The sequence below is a fragment of the Taurulus bubalis genome (assembly GCF_910589615.1).
Source record: "Taurulus bubalis genome assembly, chromosome: 2".
Lineage (NCBI taxonomy): Eukaryota > Metazoa > Chordata > Actinopteri > Perciformes > Cottidae > Taurulus > Taurulus bubalis.
The window spans coordinates 39,809,349-39,825,544 of NC_136590.1; the positions used below are offsets into that span (position 1 = coordinate 39,809,349).

Here is a 16,196-nt window from a genome sequence, read left to right on the forward strand (position 1 = left end):
AGTGCTTATATGAGTCAGTTCCTTTAGAAATGAGTAAGGCTGAAATGTTTACACAGACTTAAATCAAGAGATAAATGAAGATATGCCACCATCCGCCTTCTGTTGTTTTTGCGGGTAGTTTTATGATTTTATTCTCTGAAAGCAAATACTGTAAATGTGGTGACTGAGCTCTTTAAATGTCTGCATCTACAGTCAACAGATGTTCCAGCTCCCCCATTTATAAGTTCACTGAGAAACGTACAGTAACATGTGCAAACCCATGTCTATAATGCATTATAAACATACTGATAATGCATTATACGTATAGAAAGTGCTACCATGGAGTATTTCAGTAAAACAGCAGGTAAAAGGTTTGCATTACTTCCCTGATCTTATTTCCCAGCCTGCCCTCTCTCAAGCTGAACCTTCAGCGTTCATGACTTTACCAGGTGTGTCATTCTGCAGAACGTGACTACAGTAAAGACTTCAGGCAAGACAGAGGCGCTCGGGCAGCGTTATTTTAAGAATAGGCTGAAAACTGAAGCTGGCGGGGTATTCCTATTTAGGACCCGTGGACGTGACTGTAGATCAGTCCTATAGTTGCATGTATGAATTTGCTTTCCATTTCCAGTCTTAAATGTTTACACTCACCCCTACTCTGGTTGCAGCCCTACTTTACAAATAAGTAATGCATCTTACAATGCAATTCTTAAAATATGTTATGTTCCCTCCGTTTCTGACTACCGCAGAGAAGTTGTCGGGCTGCGGGGAAGACCTGAAACCGAACAGCCTGATGAGGAAGAGCCCTTCTCTGGAGTCTGTAATCAAACCCCCCGCCTCCCTCATCAGCCGCACAGCATCCTTCAGCTACAACCGAGGCAACAGCAAACTCAGGTGGGCCCACCCAAAGGATTCTGCCGATTCACTGGGAGACAATTCCACTTGTTTAGCTGTGCAGGTTTCATTGGAACTAGTGAAATAACCTGAACAACCTTCCTTAAACAAATCTTTATTTTAGTTTAAAATAAAAAAAACATCAGTTTATAAATATGACTTCTCTACATGCAACATGATTGTTGTGAAACGAGGTTTGTGCTCTCTGCTCACATCGCTTTGACTCACACACAACAAAACACACGGTGGAATAATAATAATGACTTACAGAAGTTCCCCCTTCATTCCTTAATAACAGGTGTTGTGTAAATGTCACTATTACTTTGCATCATTGTAGCCTTTTTAAGTAACTACATAATGTACTACAATACAGTTTTAAATATTCAAGTCCCAGTTGAGAGAATTTGGAGTTGTACAACTTTTATTGCCCACAGTGTTGACACCAGATGGCTTTAACACAGAAAATGGAGTTTGGCTTATCAGAAAGGGAAGAGGGACGGATGTTAAATAAAAATATTCCATCTTCTGACCTCTGGCATCACAGGCATGTTCCCGTACAGACCGCTCCTCTCTGTGTACACACAAAAGTGACCAACTGCAGCACTCCATTTAGTTAGAGCGATGCTGAACTACTGCTGCAACCAGTTAGATTTAATTAAGCTAGTGAGTTTACGTTTACATGTTGTCACACTGAGACAAGCAGAAGTGAGAAGCAGTCAAAGACGTGGTCATCACACATGACGATACCCTCAGCTTCAACCAACATATTATGTACTGTTGACATTGATAAACACTACTGTCAGTGTTACAGTCTGTCCAGCCACACCTCTTCTTCCCCTGGTATCATGACATTGTTGAGTTATATTATTGAATCTATCTATCTATCTATCTATCTATCTATCTATCTATCTATCAATATATCAATATATCTATCAATCTGTCTATCTATCTAGCAAGCTGTTTAAATGCTCTCCCATATTAACATCTTTGTACATTATTAATGTAAATGCGTGTAACCGCATTGCAGACCTTCACGCAGGCTTGTCTCTCAGACAGCGGATCAGCAGCAGGACATCCCCATGTTTGGTATGGTTTCAGGCTTATGTCATAATATAGCTAATCTATCACTGCTGATGAACGCATACGCTCATCAGCCCTGTCCGAAAAAATTGGTTTGGACAGGGCCTTGCTGCTCCCGGCCTTCGGGCACCTTAAACAGAGAAGTAATGAATTTAACAGCAGAGCTGCTGCGAGTTGTGAAAGGTTTACCATGCTTGGATCAACGACCGTGTCTCGTGGTCTTCCCATGGCCTCGGCTCCAGCACAAGCCCTCAGGGAGCAGACCCTCTGAATGCAACTTCAGACAGGCATTTCACCAATCTGTTCGCCCACTTTCTATGTTATCTGTCCTATGATGACATGCAATCAGTGTACTGTATATACATATGTAAGCATGAGCACATGGAGATGGAATCACGTTTTTTTTTTTTTTAAATGGAGGGAGGGAGAGATGCCAAAATGAGCCTCCCACACTTAAAGCCAAACTGAACACTGAGCTGCGTATTGTTGGCTTCACTCCAAAGTAATCTTGAACCAACTCTGGACACAAATAAACTGAACTGCAAAGACGCTTCAATCTTGTGATGATAACATATACTGTAACACAAGATCGAATATCAGAGTTATTTTTGCTGATGAGGGAACATTTGGAAATTAGATTAACTATTTCGGAAAGGAAAGGAAAGGAAAGGAGTATCAAATTATTGTATGAATGGATCACTTTAATTCTTTGATAAGATTGTATTTTCGTTTTCTCCATCATGGTACGTTCTGTGCAGACCATTATACAATATCATCCTGTCATTGTGCCTCTATGTTTACAGTATTAGATTTTAAGCTATATTGTTAATATGAATGCTACATATATCAATGTTATTTGAAGACATCATATTTAATGGTCTCGTTATCATAGTTTGATGCACAATGTTAGTGGTCAGTTTTTTATTGCATGAAGTATTTATTGCAGTTTTCCCTCTGGTGTGTAAACAGGACTGCTTGATCTAAAACAACAACAATATTTACAAAATAATAAGGGGTAACATTTGTAGCTCCCTGAAGCACCATCATACCATGAGCACAATGGGAAATCTGGAAATAATTAAGTGTTTTTACATCAAGGCCACTTAGGAACTAGTGTCAGACATACAAATTACTTTCTACACAGGAAATGTGTCTGAAAGAATGTAAATAATTAACATTAATTAATTGTACACATTCTTATACTATAAGTGATTACTTACAGAAATTATTATGACTGATTATGACATTGTAACCATTCCTTTTCTCTCTCTCTCTCTGTCTCTGTCTCTTTGTGTGTGTGTGTGTGTGTGTGTGTGTGTGTGTGTGTGTGTGTGTGTGTGTGTGTGTGTGTGTGTGTGTGTGTGTGTGTGTGTTCCCCTGGTGACAGTGTGGAAAGAAAGGACCCCTTGGCTGCACTGGCGCGGGAGTATGGAGGATCTAAGAGAAACGCTCTACTGAAGTGGTGCCAGAAGAAAACAGAAGGCTATCCGGTAGGGATCCCAGGCCAGAGACCGTTCTCAAATACAAGCGGGCTCCATTCACTTTCACACCCTGCTTTTCTCTGCTACGTTGTCCGCAGCTTTATTTTAGTCTCATCAGATTTTTATTCAACAGTGACAGGACAGCTCCCACTGCCTCCCTTTATATCACATCAATGCAGCTTTGGACTGTCTGCCATCGGGTTCGGTAGTTATTTAATAATTTTTTTTGCCATCACTGAGACTGTAGTCGGACATAACTGTTTGCAGACCCACCTGTCATCTCACTGGGGGCATAAAGTCCCTGTGGCACGGAGGTAATGGAAACAATGATGCAAAGCACTCAATGTTACCGACACACTGTATTTATACAGGTGTGTATTTATATAGCCCGGCTTGTTTTTATGCATGTCCATTTGTTTATGCATTGTTATTGTGTCGCGTCCCCATCTGTGTTCCCTGTGTCCATGGAGCCAAGTGCTAACAATCACCTGGTTTAGCTGCTCCCCTAATACCCAGTTTAAGGAGCCCATTGAGCCCAGTGGGATTAGAGATTTGTAATCATCATGTTTGTGTGCCAGATTGCCAGCTAGCTAATGCTAAAACTCTTACTGACAGGCAGACTGGTCCCAACCTGCAAAAAAAAAAAAGGAAAAGGAATCATTTCAGCGTGTGTCTCAGTGGCTTGACCAAGTATGAAAAAGCATGGGGTGTCGATAACTGCTAAAAATAGACCCAGCTTTGCCAGTGATAAATGCTCTGAATAATAGGAGGAGTTGTCAGATCAATAGTTCCTATTTCTCAAGCACAACGCTGCTCAGTGAACTTTGAGTCACCCTCCCTTCATTTCAGATCGGCTGTTTGATGACCACACAGGCCGGTGTTGGTAAAACACGCACAGAAAATCGCCTGTGATGGAAATATCTAACCAGATGAGATAAAACTGCTGTTGAGCAACAGCAGTCTGACGATCTGCCCGTCATAAGATGACGGACCTGTATACAGACAGCCGTGGCTCACATTGTTTAGATTTTTACAGTCCTTTGATAATGACACTGGCTTGCAATGAAATGTCACTGGTTCAGGAACCATTTCCACCACCAGCCTCATGCTTATTTACTTAAGAACTTTTAAAGTGCTACAGAGAAAAACTCACAAGAAACTTCATTATATTAGTGGACAATGTAACGTAAGGTAATTCAGCTCATTCGGAACAAAGACAGAGGCAAATATTTTCAGTATGCAAATTCAAGTTGTTAAAAACATGTTTTTAAAAGAGATTAAAAAGGATTAACAAAGTCATGCGGCCTGATGTCTTCTGGCATTTCAAGTTGCCCTGTGTAAGAGCACCAGCTAATAGTCAGTGGTGGAGGAATATATATATATATATATATATATATATATATATATATATATATATATATATATATATATATATATATATATATATATATATATATATAAATATATATATATATATATATATATATATATATATATATATACTGTATATATATATATATATATGTATATATATATATATATACTGTATATATATATATATATATATGTATATATATATATATACTGTATATATATATATATATATATATATATACTGTATATGTATATAGAGCTTACATTTGAGAAGTTTGAAGCAGAGAAGATTTGGCATTTTTGTTTGTTGACAATTAATTCTCTGTTGATTGATCAATAATTGCTCATATTGATTGATACCGCTACAGTTGTCCAGGTGAAACTAATTTTAAATACTGGACTTGTTGGGGATACTTTAATCTACAAACCTGTGTCATATGTTATTGGTTCATCAAATGTTCTGTGTGTAAAATCTTACTACGCCAAATATGTGTTGTCGTAGTAGCATCGAATTAAAAATACTCTAGTTAAGAACTCAAAGTGCTCAAAATTGTGCTTCAGTACAGTACTGAAGAACCTTTCACTGCTGCTAAAATGCAAACGGACTCTCGTTGAATAGAAACCCAAATGGAATAGCAGATCTCAGTTCAGTTCAGGACAGTTGGGTCCAGCGACATGAAAACCCTCAATGGAGCCTCATTTCCATTTGAGTATGGAATCTATGATCCCCTCTCACAAAGGGCTTAGCAACACAGTGTGATTATTTGCAAGTATCAGGAATGCAGTAAGAAGATTTGGCAACAAGGAGAGTTTCAGTCTGTGACACAATCAGTAACTGGAGTAACTGTTCCTCCATTCCAGCTGGGAGCCTTCGTGTTTGTGCCTTTTCTCCATGTGCCGACCTGTAATTGGATTCATTCAAAGACTATTTGGCAGTTGACCATAACAATTTATATTTTTAGAACAAGTGACTGCACATTACTATATTTCAGAGCAGTTAATCATGACACATATACTGTATGTTTGCATACCTAATTATTTTTTCAGAATCAGAAGCGTTTATTGCCAGGTGCGTTGAACATACGAGGAATTTGACTCGGTGAAAGGTGCATAACAATAAACATAGTGCAAAACAATACAAATATAATAAAAACATAGTGCAATAATAGATACATATGGTAAATAAAAAACAGAAAACTGTACTTTAAAACAAGTATATATAAAAAAAAATAATAATAATTCTTGGCATTATGTAACACACTGGATTATGGTGCTCAGAATGTGAGGTACGGTATATGACTGTTGATCGGCATCAAGCACAAAGGGGTAGATAAAGAGAAGCAGATGAGTCAAAGATGCCCGCACACGTTGAGACATCTGACATGTATTAAGCAAAAGATTTTCCCAAATATTTTATACATAAATTTGAGTTTCCCAGCAGAGATAAATGAGAGCGGCTGTTTTTGACCTCTTGGGATTTTAGCTTTTTTGGTGAATTCCAGCACCTTCCACAGGGACTTCAGATTCCTCGGATGCGCGCTGTATGTTTGCGTGTGTGACATGTTATAGTGTTTATTATAGTGTTTGTGCGCTACTTAAAGTAAATGGAGCCCGGTTGAGTGGTCTGACCACAGACCCACGCTTGAGTCTGGCAAGCTTCGGCAAAAGGTTACTGTCACTGTTCATATGTCTGGAGAAAGGTCAGGCTGGTATGGTGTTATGAGGCCAACGTGGAAGCATGAAGACACTAATTACAGGCCTAATGGCCAGAGACCGCCTGATCTGTCACACCCAGGACAGAACGCCGGTTGGCTGAAATAGAACGACATCCAGGTTCCTGCTTTGTCTTCCTTTCTCTCTCCGTCATGCTTGTGTTCTGCTCTGATAAAGGTCAGGGAGGTTGCGTTTTGTCAATACACCCAATTGCAGTTTGCGGTTCCTCTCCTCTCTGCCGTGAAGTAAGGTCAAAGAGGTAATGGCTCAACACTAATTGGCTCTTAAGTTTGGAGTGACCCGGTTGTAATTTATGCTCGGCCTCTTCAGGCTATATTAGTAATGGTCACTTGGAAGAGGCAGCTGTTTACTTTGATAACAAGCCCTTGTATCGTGCTCGTCTGCCAGCACGGAGCCAGAAATGCTGCTGTGTGAGGCGGGGACAAAGCCGGCGGGGTCAGCCCTGTGCCAGTTGTTATTGCAGTCCCATTGTTGGCGGACCTGTTGGTCAAACAGCAGCGTAATTAAAGTGAAACTGAAAACCGGAGCTATTGTAAGCACGTCGGGAGGTTATTTGATGTTTAGATGCAAATAGCTGCCGAGGGCACAATAAATCAGCGTGATTATAGGGGGACACAAAGCCTGGTGTCACACTTAGCCTGTTTACTGTGATCAATAAAGGGATGAGAGAGATGAGTGCTTGTACTCATCACATGGAGAAGATTAAATTAGAGTGCAGTGTAGGTTGTGATGGACAAAAGAAGAAGAAAAAACACAAGAATGAGGTATCACCTTCTTGATAAGGTGTGATCTTGCAAATGCATGCTGATCTTCTTTAATGCGTATCGGGGACATGAGGGAAAAATGACGAAAACAGTAACCATGGCCTACGTGCCTTAAATCGTGCATCCTCTTGAGCATGTGTGTATGTTTGTGTACATGTATGGACATGGTGTGTGTGTGTGTGTGTGTGTGTGTGTGTGTGTGTGTGTGCGTGTGTGTGTGTGTGTGTGTGTTGGTGTGCACAGTCCTTCATACCTCATATTTAAATACACATGTCACTTTCACATTACACTTTCCCATAAACCTACAGTACACTTGTTTATATTACTGTTATCTGTTTGTCTGTGCACTTTTATTCTATTGTACATTTAATATGTTTCTATTTCTTGCACTGTGTTGATTGTTGTTGTTTGTCTAATGTATGCAGCACCCGCCAAGACAAATTCCTCGTATGTGTAACATACCTGGCAAATAAATGCTTCTGATTCTGATTCTGAGCATGGTCTGCCATGTGGATCTTGTACCCGGACGGACTGTCACAGCTAACACGGTTAGGGAAAGAAAAACACACATAAGATGGATAGGATGACTGTGCCATCACCATGGAGAAGAGCCCTTGTACCCCTGAGGGAGAATGTGGTGTATCAAGGGGTGTGTTCACCCGACAGCTGCCTCCACAGCCCAATGACGCAGAGGTCTTTAGAGCAGTTGAATACGTGACCTGTGTAAAACACTCACAACGCGGAGGATGTGATGTCCAGTCAAGCTCCGACACTACAAATGTCAGATTCTGGGAAAGATCGATTGGCGAAGACCTTAAGCTCACTGTGATTGACTCTGCCCTGTGGGAGAGAAGGGGCCTCTCACAGGAAATTGGCATTCACAAGGGATTCTGTGCACGTCAGAGCTGGATCCGACTCAGACTTGAAACACAAAACCGCTTTTAAACAACTTCTGTTCCGCTGGTTTTCAAGGCGGTTTGTTAGATCTGGCTCAAATGAGCACGTTGCTGCACGGCCTGTAACGGGATGTTTTGTGACTTTTATATGCGCCTTGTCCTGCTCTCAGAGTCTTTACATTGTGGTTCGATACCAGCCAGATTACAAGGCAGTGTGACCTCAAAGCAAGCGGGACCATTTTCATATCTAATTTTGAACGTTTTTAGTTGCAAAATCTCTCTCTTTTTTGTGTTTAAACTTTTGAAACCTTAGTTGAGAATATCCACACATTGATCAAAACGCCTTCTTTGTTGCGCTTCAAGTTTCACAAAAGTGTCCTTTTTTGACCTCGTTCAGTGAATAAAGGGTTTCTAGAATGTTGGAAAACACTCCAGCCTCCTACTGTATATTTATCAGACTCTTTGATGTCTTAATTTAGGACAGCTCCGGACACTTTTTAAACTTTTTTTTTTTTTTCTCAATTAACCATAGAAGCCAAACCAAAATAAATAAGCTGTTTGTTCAGGATGGGAACAATGACCAAAGGCTCTGAACATGAGACTCAGCTGGCCCTGACAGAGCACAGCTCATCCGGCCACGTCTGGGAAACTCACACAAACACACTCACACAAACACGCACACGCGCACACGCACACACACACACACACACACACACACACACACACACACAAAGCCATTGAAGAGGAAGGAATGGACCCAAAGCGAGTGTGGAATGGAGGTCAGACATCGAGGAGGGGAAGAGTAGCCGTTAATGTATATTTCAAGAATGTAGGATTAACAGCAATTGTGCCTAGTGAGATCATCAGTGTAAAATAACAGAAGACAGTTGTTATTAATAAATGTGCTGCATTGTTTTTTTGATTCCTCAAATCCTCAGTAATCATGATAACTAAACAATATCTGGTTCAAATTTGAATAATGAGTAACCCTGGACATCTTGACAAGTGGTTGTGCTAAATAGTTATGTCTGATTTGAAGACTTTGAATCAGATGAGAGAATTGACAGAACAGAGGTCCAGGATGTATACAACCATAGCTCAGTAGAAGGACTAGAGGCAGGGGGATCACTTTTTAACACTTCACCCGGTGATCCACGATGCATACAGTAAATTCAAATTAGAATTGAGTTCAAGAGTCAAAAAAATAAATCAACGGTCCAGCTATGATTACGTTTGGCTCAGAGGTCTCCTTTAGATAATGGTAATAATATCAATAAAGACTATGTTGTTATCGTATGTGAACATTTTCCACCAGAGATCTGTCAGAGAGCATCAGTGCAGCTGGTCTGTGCCCTCTGTAACCTGTCGCCCTCCCCACTCTTTATCCTGTCATGTGTGCAGAACACATCCATTAAATCCCATGTATAGACAGGATGAGTCTATGGAGAGCAGCGCTATCAAGCTCCACCAGCGCTGTGACCTTCCTTGTTGCCCTGTTTTTTTCTCCATAGTCCCGCCTGCCCGGACTTTCAGCCGGCCATTGCTCATGACTGTGATTCATGGCATGATACATTAGGGCGTTTTCTCTCTCTCTCTCTCTCTCTCTCTCTCTCTGTTACTCTAATTCAAACTTTCTTTTCTCTTTTTTTCCTCTATTCTTTCTGTTCTTTCCTCGCATCTCATTCTCGGTCGTTTGTCTCCGTGTTGCCCTACTCATTCGAGGTGAGGTAGCGAGATTCTGTGACAGGAAATATACTGAGACTCATCAGTCAGATGGCTCTCCCAGGCTTGATGTCTCCTGCTTTCACTCTTTAGAGTGATGTCTTTTTAACAAGCTGTGTGTGCGTGTGTGTGTCACAGATATCCTCCATCCTTTCCCTGCTCAATCGCTGCATGTCGCATTGTGCTTTGGCGTTTTGTTTTCTGACATTCTTGATCTGCAAGCGAGAGCTCAACGTTGCAATAACGGCACGTTGACATCGGGGTGCCAAGTGTCATGAAAGCCTGAAAGCAGAGGGGCTTAACTCCAGGTTTCTGGGAGAGACACCAGTCCAGTAGCTTCACACGTGGCAGCAGAGTGCACACACACTTAACTCCCATTGCTGCACACAGCGTTAAATTGCTGTCGGTGTTGCTTTCAGTGCTTGGCTTGTGTCCAGCTTGTCTGGGAATTCCATCTCTAAATGGTTTACAACAGAGAGCTTATGCTGCCCTTGGTTGAAATATTTACTTGATTAATCGGTTAACTGATTTGTTGATTGACAGAAAAATGGCCGTCAATCAATCAATTCATTGTTGAAGGCATTTTCTCTTAAAAAATAAAACTTAACATTTGCTGTATCCATCTTCTTCATTTTCAGGACTTGCGGCTTTTCTTTGTTTTTTATCATTGTATCATTTTATACTTTTTTAAACTGGTAGGAAAGTGGACACTCTTTTCTAAGTCCATAGTAAGAAATGATCGTGAGGTACACCCCAGCCCTGTTTGCACGTTTGTGAACGATATAGAAAGTATAGATATTACATTAAATCGACACAAACCCACCACGCTTTCCACTTTTCCACGAGCTTTCTAAAGTAGCTGCTTATACTTGCTTTCAGTGACGTCGGCGAGATCTTTCAATTGAGCTGTGTCTTTCTTGTGCACCATTAAAAGAGAGAGAATCAGTTCTGTAGCATTGACCCATTCTAGTCTGGCTCTTCTTTTTCTACATTTTGTTCCCTAATGAAACTTTCAAGGCTCATTTTTACTTGAAATGTATCTGCTGATGCTACCACAGAACTTATCTGCTTCCCACTTTGAGGCAGAGCAAAGCAAATATAAGCCGATACAGATCAACTTGACATTCCCTCTTTTTTTCTTTCTCCCTGTCCAGTCATCCTCTGTACAATCCCCTGCTTCTCTCTCTCATATATTCTCTTTCTCTGAGCCCTAAAAAGCCGCAGCTCTGCCTTTTGTGCCGAGTGAGACGCTTCCTGTCGCTTGATGCTGTGTTTGCTTTTCTGAGCCGGCTCCCAGAGAGCTGTTGTTGTCCACTGCTGTTTTAGCATTCATGCCTCTCCCTCTTTTTCTATCCCGAACGAAGCCCGACCCCCACACGCAACCCCTTTCCTCTCCCACTCCCACCCTGAACTCCAACCTACCTGCCCTGTCCTGGATTAGGGCATCGGTTCGCATCAGATCACCCGGACACACACTCTTACACACACGTTCAAACTGCACTCTGCAGCTTCTCTTATCATCTTATTTGTCATTGTCTATCTTGGTCTAAGAGTCTCTGGGGTCTGATCAACCCCTATCACTGTGTGTGTGTGTGTGTGTGTGTGTGTGTGTGTGTGTGTGTGTGTGTGTGTGTGTGTGTGTGTGTGTGTGTGTGTGTGTGTGTGTGTGTGTGTGTGTGTGTGTGTGTCAGTCTGCACAGTGCTAATAGTACTGTTTATGAGCCAGCTAAGAGAGAGACGGGGGGAGTTATGAGAAGAATGTGGGATGACAGGATGACATGACTGCACAAGTCTGCCCTCCAGACATAATAGACGGGCACTGACTGACGGAGAGGAGACTCAAGCATCCAAACACTCTCGTTATCAGCCTCTGTTACACAATGAAAGCATTAGATGATCAAAATGTTATCTGTTGATGTGAAACATTGCTGTTAATTCATACTGTCGTACATGCTAGTGTGAAAGTGTTCTTTTAGGATATAATGATGGGAGTTTTATTTTGTGATTGTTTCTCTTATGATAATCATACGTTTTGTGACTGATTGGGTGATTCTTGGTCACATACAGATCGACTGCATTGCATGACAAATGATAGTGAACGCAAACAAATGTGTCCTGTTTGGCTTCATTCAGATGAGCCAGCTGCTCCCTCATATCCCCTGGTGACCACTAATGTTTTTGTGAAACTTTCCCTGATGACTCAAGTTGGACAACAATGATTGGCTCATTAATTTTAACTAATCAGATTTAAGGCATGATATAGGGCATATTCAGTTTCAAATTTAGGGAGATCTTTAACGGTAACATAATCAAATATTTACTGTATATTAATATAGAAAAAACATGCATAATTTAATAAGACTTTGAGTCTACAGCCATGCGAGCAGCAGTGGCTACTCTGACAGGCAGGACATGCTCTCACCTTGAACCACAGCAAGTGTTAAGGTGAGGTAACTGCCGTCTATAACACCAACGAGTGAAAGCCATCACAAATAACAAGCAGTTCATAAGAGCTCAGTAATTACTGCAGTGACTTAAAGCTGTGATTTTTAATTCTTGTCTCGCTGCTTTTCCCCATCCTATCAGGTAATAAACTACATTCCCCATTTATGGATCAGTCACTGGTTTAATTAGCTCTGGTTCCCCGGGCCAGCAAGGAAGACCACTGGCTTAGAGCCACAGTAAACAACACATGCTGCATTTCCAATCTTTAGCATCTCACTTGAGTCAATGATTTGTGTACAGACACACTGATGTACCCAAAGATATTTTATGCAGTGCAGTTTATCCCAAACAATAAAAAAAAAAAAAATCTAATCCCTTTTTAACAAGTCTTTAAAAAGTACACATTTAACTTCTGCTTTTTGCAGTATGGTAACAGTACAGCAAGGCTTCTTCTCTTATATAATACACAACAAATATTAAATGGTTTGTCATGACATTTTGTACTGGCATTCATGGTCCTCTGAGGATAAGCTCTAACTTCTCCTTAGAAACTAGAAACTGGGCTTTTTTTCCCGGTCATGTTGGCAGCAATACGTTGCTGTATTAAACACAGTATATGCATGTCTGCATTTTCTTTGAATATTTCCACCTATACTCGATGGACCAGGAGCCGACCTCTGTAACTTCCCCTGGTTCAGCGTGTGCTTGGGTATGGGAGTCCTATGAAGCCTCCCAAACACACACTCCTGATCCGGGGGAGTCTTCCTGGCGGTGAGCCCCATTCCCAAAGCTCGTGAGATTGACAAACGAGAAGACACCGGAAATAACTTATCTATCTCACAGTGAGCCTGCAATGCCAAACAATGGCCCGGAGGTTGTCTTTCCTCTGACCTCTCTGCTCTTATCAGGCCTCCAATACGCTGTAAACAGAGTATGGGCTGACGATGCTCTGTGAATAGCAAACACACGCACAAACAAAAGCACAACCGACTGGACATGCTGCTATGCACGTTCCTCACACAGAGGAGAGATCAGAAAGATTATTGGAGGCTTCATTGGGATCCAAGAAGAATAACCTCCCAAAGGAAACACGACCCAGAACAGCATACAATAGCATTCACTTTTGATTTCCTGTGGTTCTATGACTTAATGGCTTTTTTTCATGGCCTGTTCATGTTGTAAAGAGGCTATTTGCGCTCTAACACAAATTATGCGCACTTTAAGCTCATTATCATTATGTGATATTGATTTTGACTCGCTTGTAACTTCTATGTTTTTTTCCACTGCCCTTTGTCTCCTCTTTGCCGTCGACAGAATATTGATGTGACCAACTTCAGCAGCAGTTGGAGTGACGGCTTGGCTTTCTGTGCCCTCTTGCACACATATCTGCCTGCCCACATCCCCTACCATGAGCTCATCAGTCAAGACAAGGTAGAACATTACTGGAAGATTGCACACAGTCAGGTCCTATCCCACACTAGTCCCAGTCTCAACAGGTAGTCAGACCCTCAGCAGCATGGCAGAAGTGCAACTTAAGCACACCAAAGTGATGGGAAACCAATGTACTGTATTTATGGAACACATACGAAATATATTATGCATACGCTCTCTCCTCATACCCTTAAATGTAGTCTTTCCCTACACACATACATCTCCAATCACTGGATCTAAATGCTTACTTGCTTGCATGTCTGGATCGTGACCCACACATCATTTTATGATCATGTGCAAACTCAATGGTTTCTTATCAGTTTGTACCAGAACAGTGAGATCTAATATAGCTTTAACTTTAGTGTCAACTAAAATGAATGTCATAAAAATGGTATAGTATTTCAGAATGAATGTTATAGTATAGTTTGTCATAAAAAGGTCATTGCTATAGTGCATCATGTAATAAAAATATCATGGTGTCGTATTCCTTAAAACTGTTATAGTATAGTATTTTATAAAAAAAAGTCCTTGTATAGTTTGTTTCAAAACTAATTAAGTCAAAGTGAAATATGTAATAAATAAGTCATATTATAGTATACCAAAATGTTTTATAAAAGGTTACACCTCCAACCCGGCCTGACATGCATAACAAATTAGTCATATCGGTGTGTGAACGTGTCCCACTGAGTGGGCGACAGAGACGTCTCTCTGAATAATTCAATAGACCCTGTTGGCTTTAATAACTCTTGCTGAATGACTTTTCCTGAGGCCCAAACACCCGACCTCTTACCAGTCTAATCTGTTCTCCCAATAATCCCATTACTGCCCTCCTATGCCCTTTAACATAGATGTTTTAAACAAACAATGTGACAGTTGGACTATTTTAGGTTAAAAAAATAGAGAGAGTGGGGGGGATTGTTCAACCGCTACAACTAATTGTCATCAAGTGACGATACAAAAGTCTCAAGTTGCATCAGGGGAATTAGGGCTAAATCTAAAGGAATTTATTAATGGGGTTGTTGATTAGGTTCACCGTATAGCTTTACATTCATCAACATAACATGGTAACATTATAACACACTGAAAGGCTCGTGCAAACAAGCTGAGGCTAGCATATGTTTTGGACGGTCTCCTGGGTGTGTGGAGGGGTTTATACATGTATTTGTTGCCGTTCAGACCTCCATGTGTGGTGTTGCAGGATGGCGGGGAGCAGAGAGCTTCACAGTGTCTGAACGCACAATGATTTGTTTTTCTTCAGGACCGGAATCTAACCCTGGCTTTCCAGGCCGCCGGGAGCATCGGGATCAAACCCTCTCTGGTGAGTTGAGCTGTCAGAGACCCCCAACACACACACACACACACACTCAGATGGCACAGATAGTTAATACAGAGAGATAACACAAAATGACCCTTTGATTAGACAATTTGGAAACAGCACATTTTGATTGACCAAACTTTCAGGATGTGAGATGCCTCACAGCCATTTAATCTGACCATGTTTCCTCCTTACAGTCTTGAGCTTAACTGTGTTCCCGAGTCCTTTCTTGCTGGATTGCCTTGAGCCAACCACTGCGGGCTGGAAATGTACAACACTTTGCATCAAGAGAAAAACTAACCTGCTTTATAGTTCTGTTACAATTTGACTTTGATTGGCTTAGTTGGTTTGTAAAAACATTAGCATCTCTCCTTAGAAATGACTTATGTGAGCATAACATCCTGCTTAAATCGTTAGCTTAGTTTAGTATAAAGACTGGAAGCAGGGTTAAGCGCAAGCCACTGGCCACAGGTTTAAAAAAAAAAAAGCACCTATAAGGATCACACATTAACGTGTCTCTTATGTCACTAGCATGTGGGAGAACATATACATAAATGTGGGAACACCTTTTTCATTGAAATCCTTCAACAAGTTCCAAATAAACATGCAGTATTTCCCACAATGTTAAACTATACTTTTAAGAACAGCATTTTCAGGATGGATTTTTCAGTAAAGCCGCGGGAAACATGTTTTAAAATAACATATTGAATACTAGATAAGAAACAATCTGAAAGTTAAAGTTATATTGTTTATTAAAAGGTCACAAACTCCGGTGATATTCTTCATCAGGACTGCGTGGGTGTAGTTTGATCAGATTGGGTTGACAATAGCCTCGCGACACGAGCAAACAAGCTCATTACCCGTTATCAAATTTGGGCTGAAACGTTTTGTTTAATCTTCATTGGTGCTGGAAAGCTCGTAACATCACCTTTTTCTAATTAAGCCCCGCCCACTTCAAACCACTGAGAAAAACCGAGACAGAAAAAAAACACACAAACACAGAAATCTCTCATGTGACGGAACCAGAACTGAACAGTTTAATGTTCATAAGGGTCAAGAAATCCTAAGAAGAATAATGTAT

At 40.9% G+C, this 16,196-nt stretch overlaps 1 protein-coding gene across 1 annotated transcript in view; it reads left to right on the forward strand.

The window, feature by feature from the left end:
* specc1 (sperm antigen with calponin homology and coiled-coil domains 1) overlaps positions 1 to 16,196 on the forward strand; it is a gene marked incomplete at both ends in the record, with an annotated part of 46,757 nt that overhangs the window by 29,433 nt on the left and 1,128 nt on the right. Inside the window, 4 exons of the mRNA XM_079238042.1 lie at positions 729 to 873; positions 3,341 to 3,443; positions 13,684 to 13,800; positions 15,059 to 15,118. Coding sequence (XP_079094168.1) covers positions 729 to 873; positions 3,341 to 3,443; positions 13,684 to 13,800; positions 15,059 to 15,118 — 425 coding nt within the window. The remainder of the gene's footprint in view (positions 1 to 728; positions 874 to 3,340; positions 3,444 to 13,683; positions 13,801 to 15,058; positions 15,119 to 16,196) is intronic.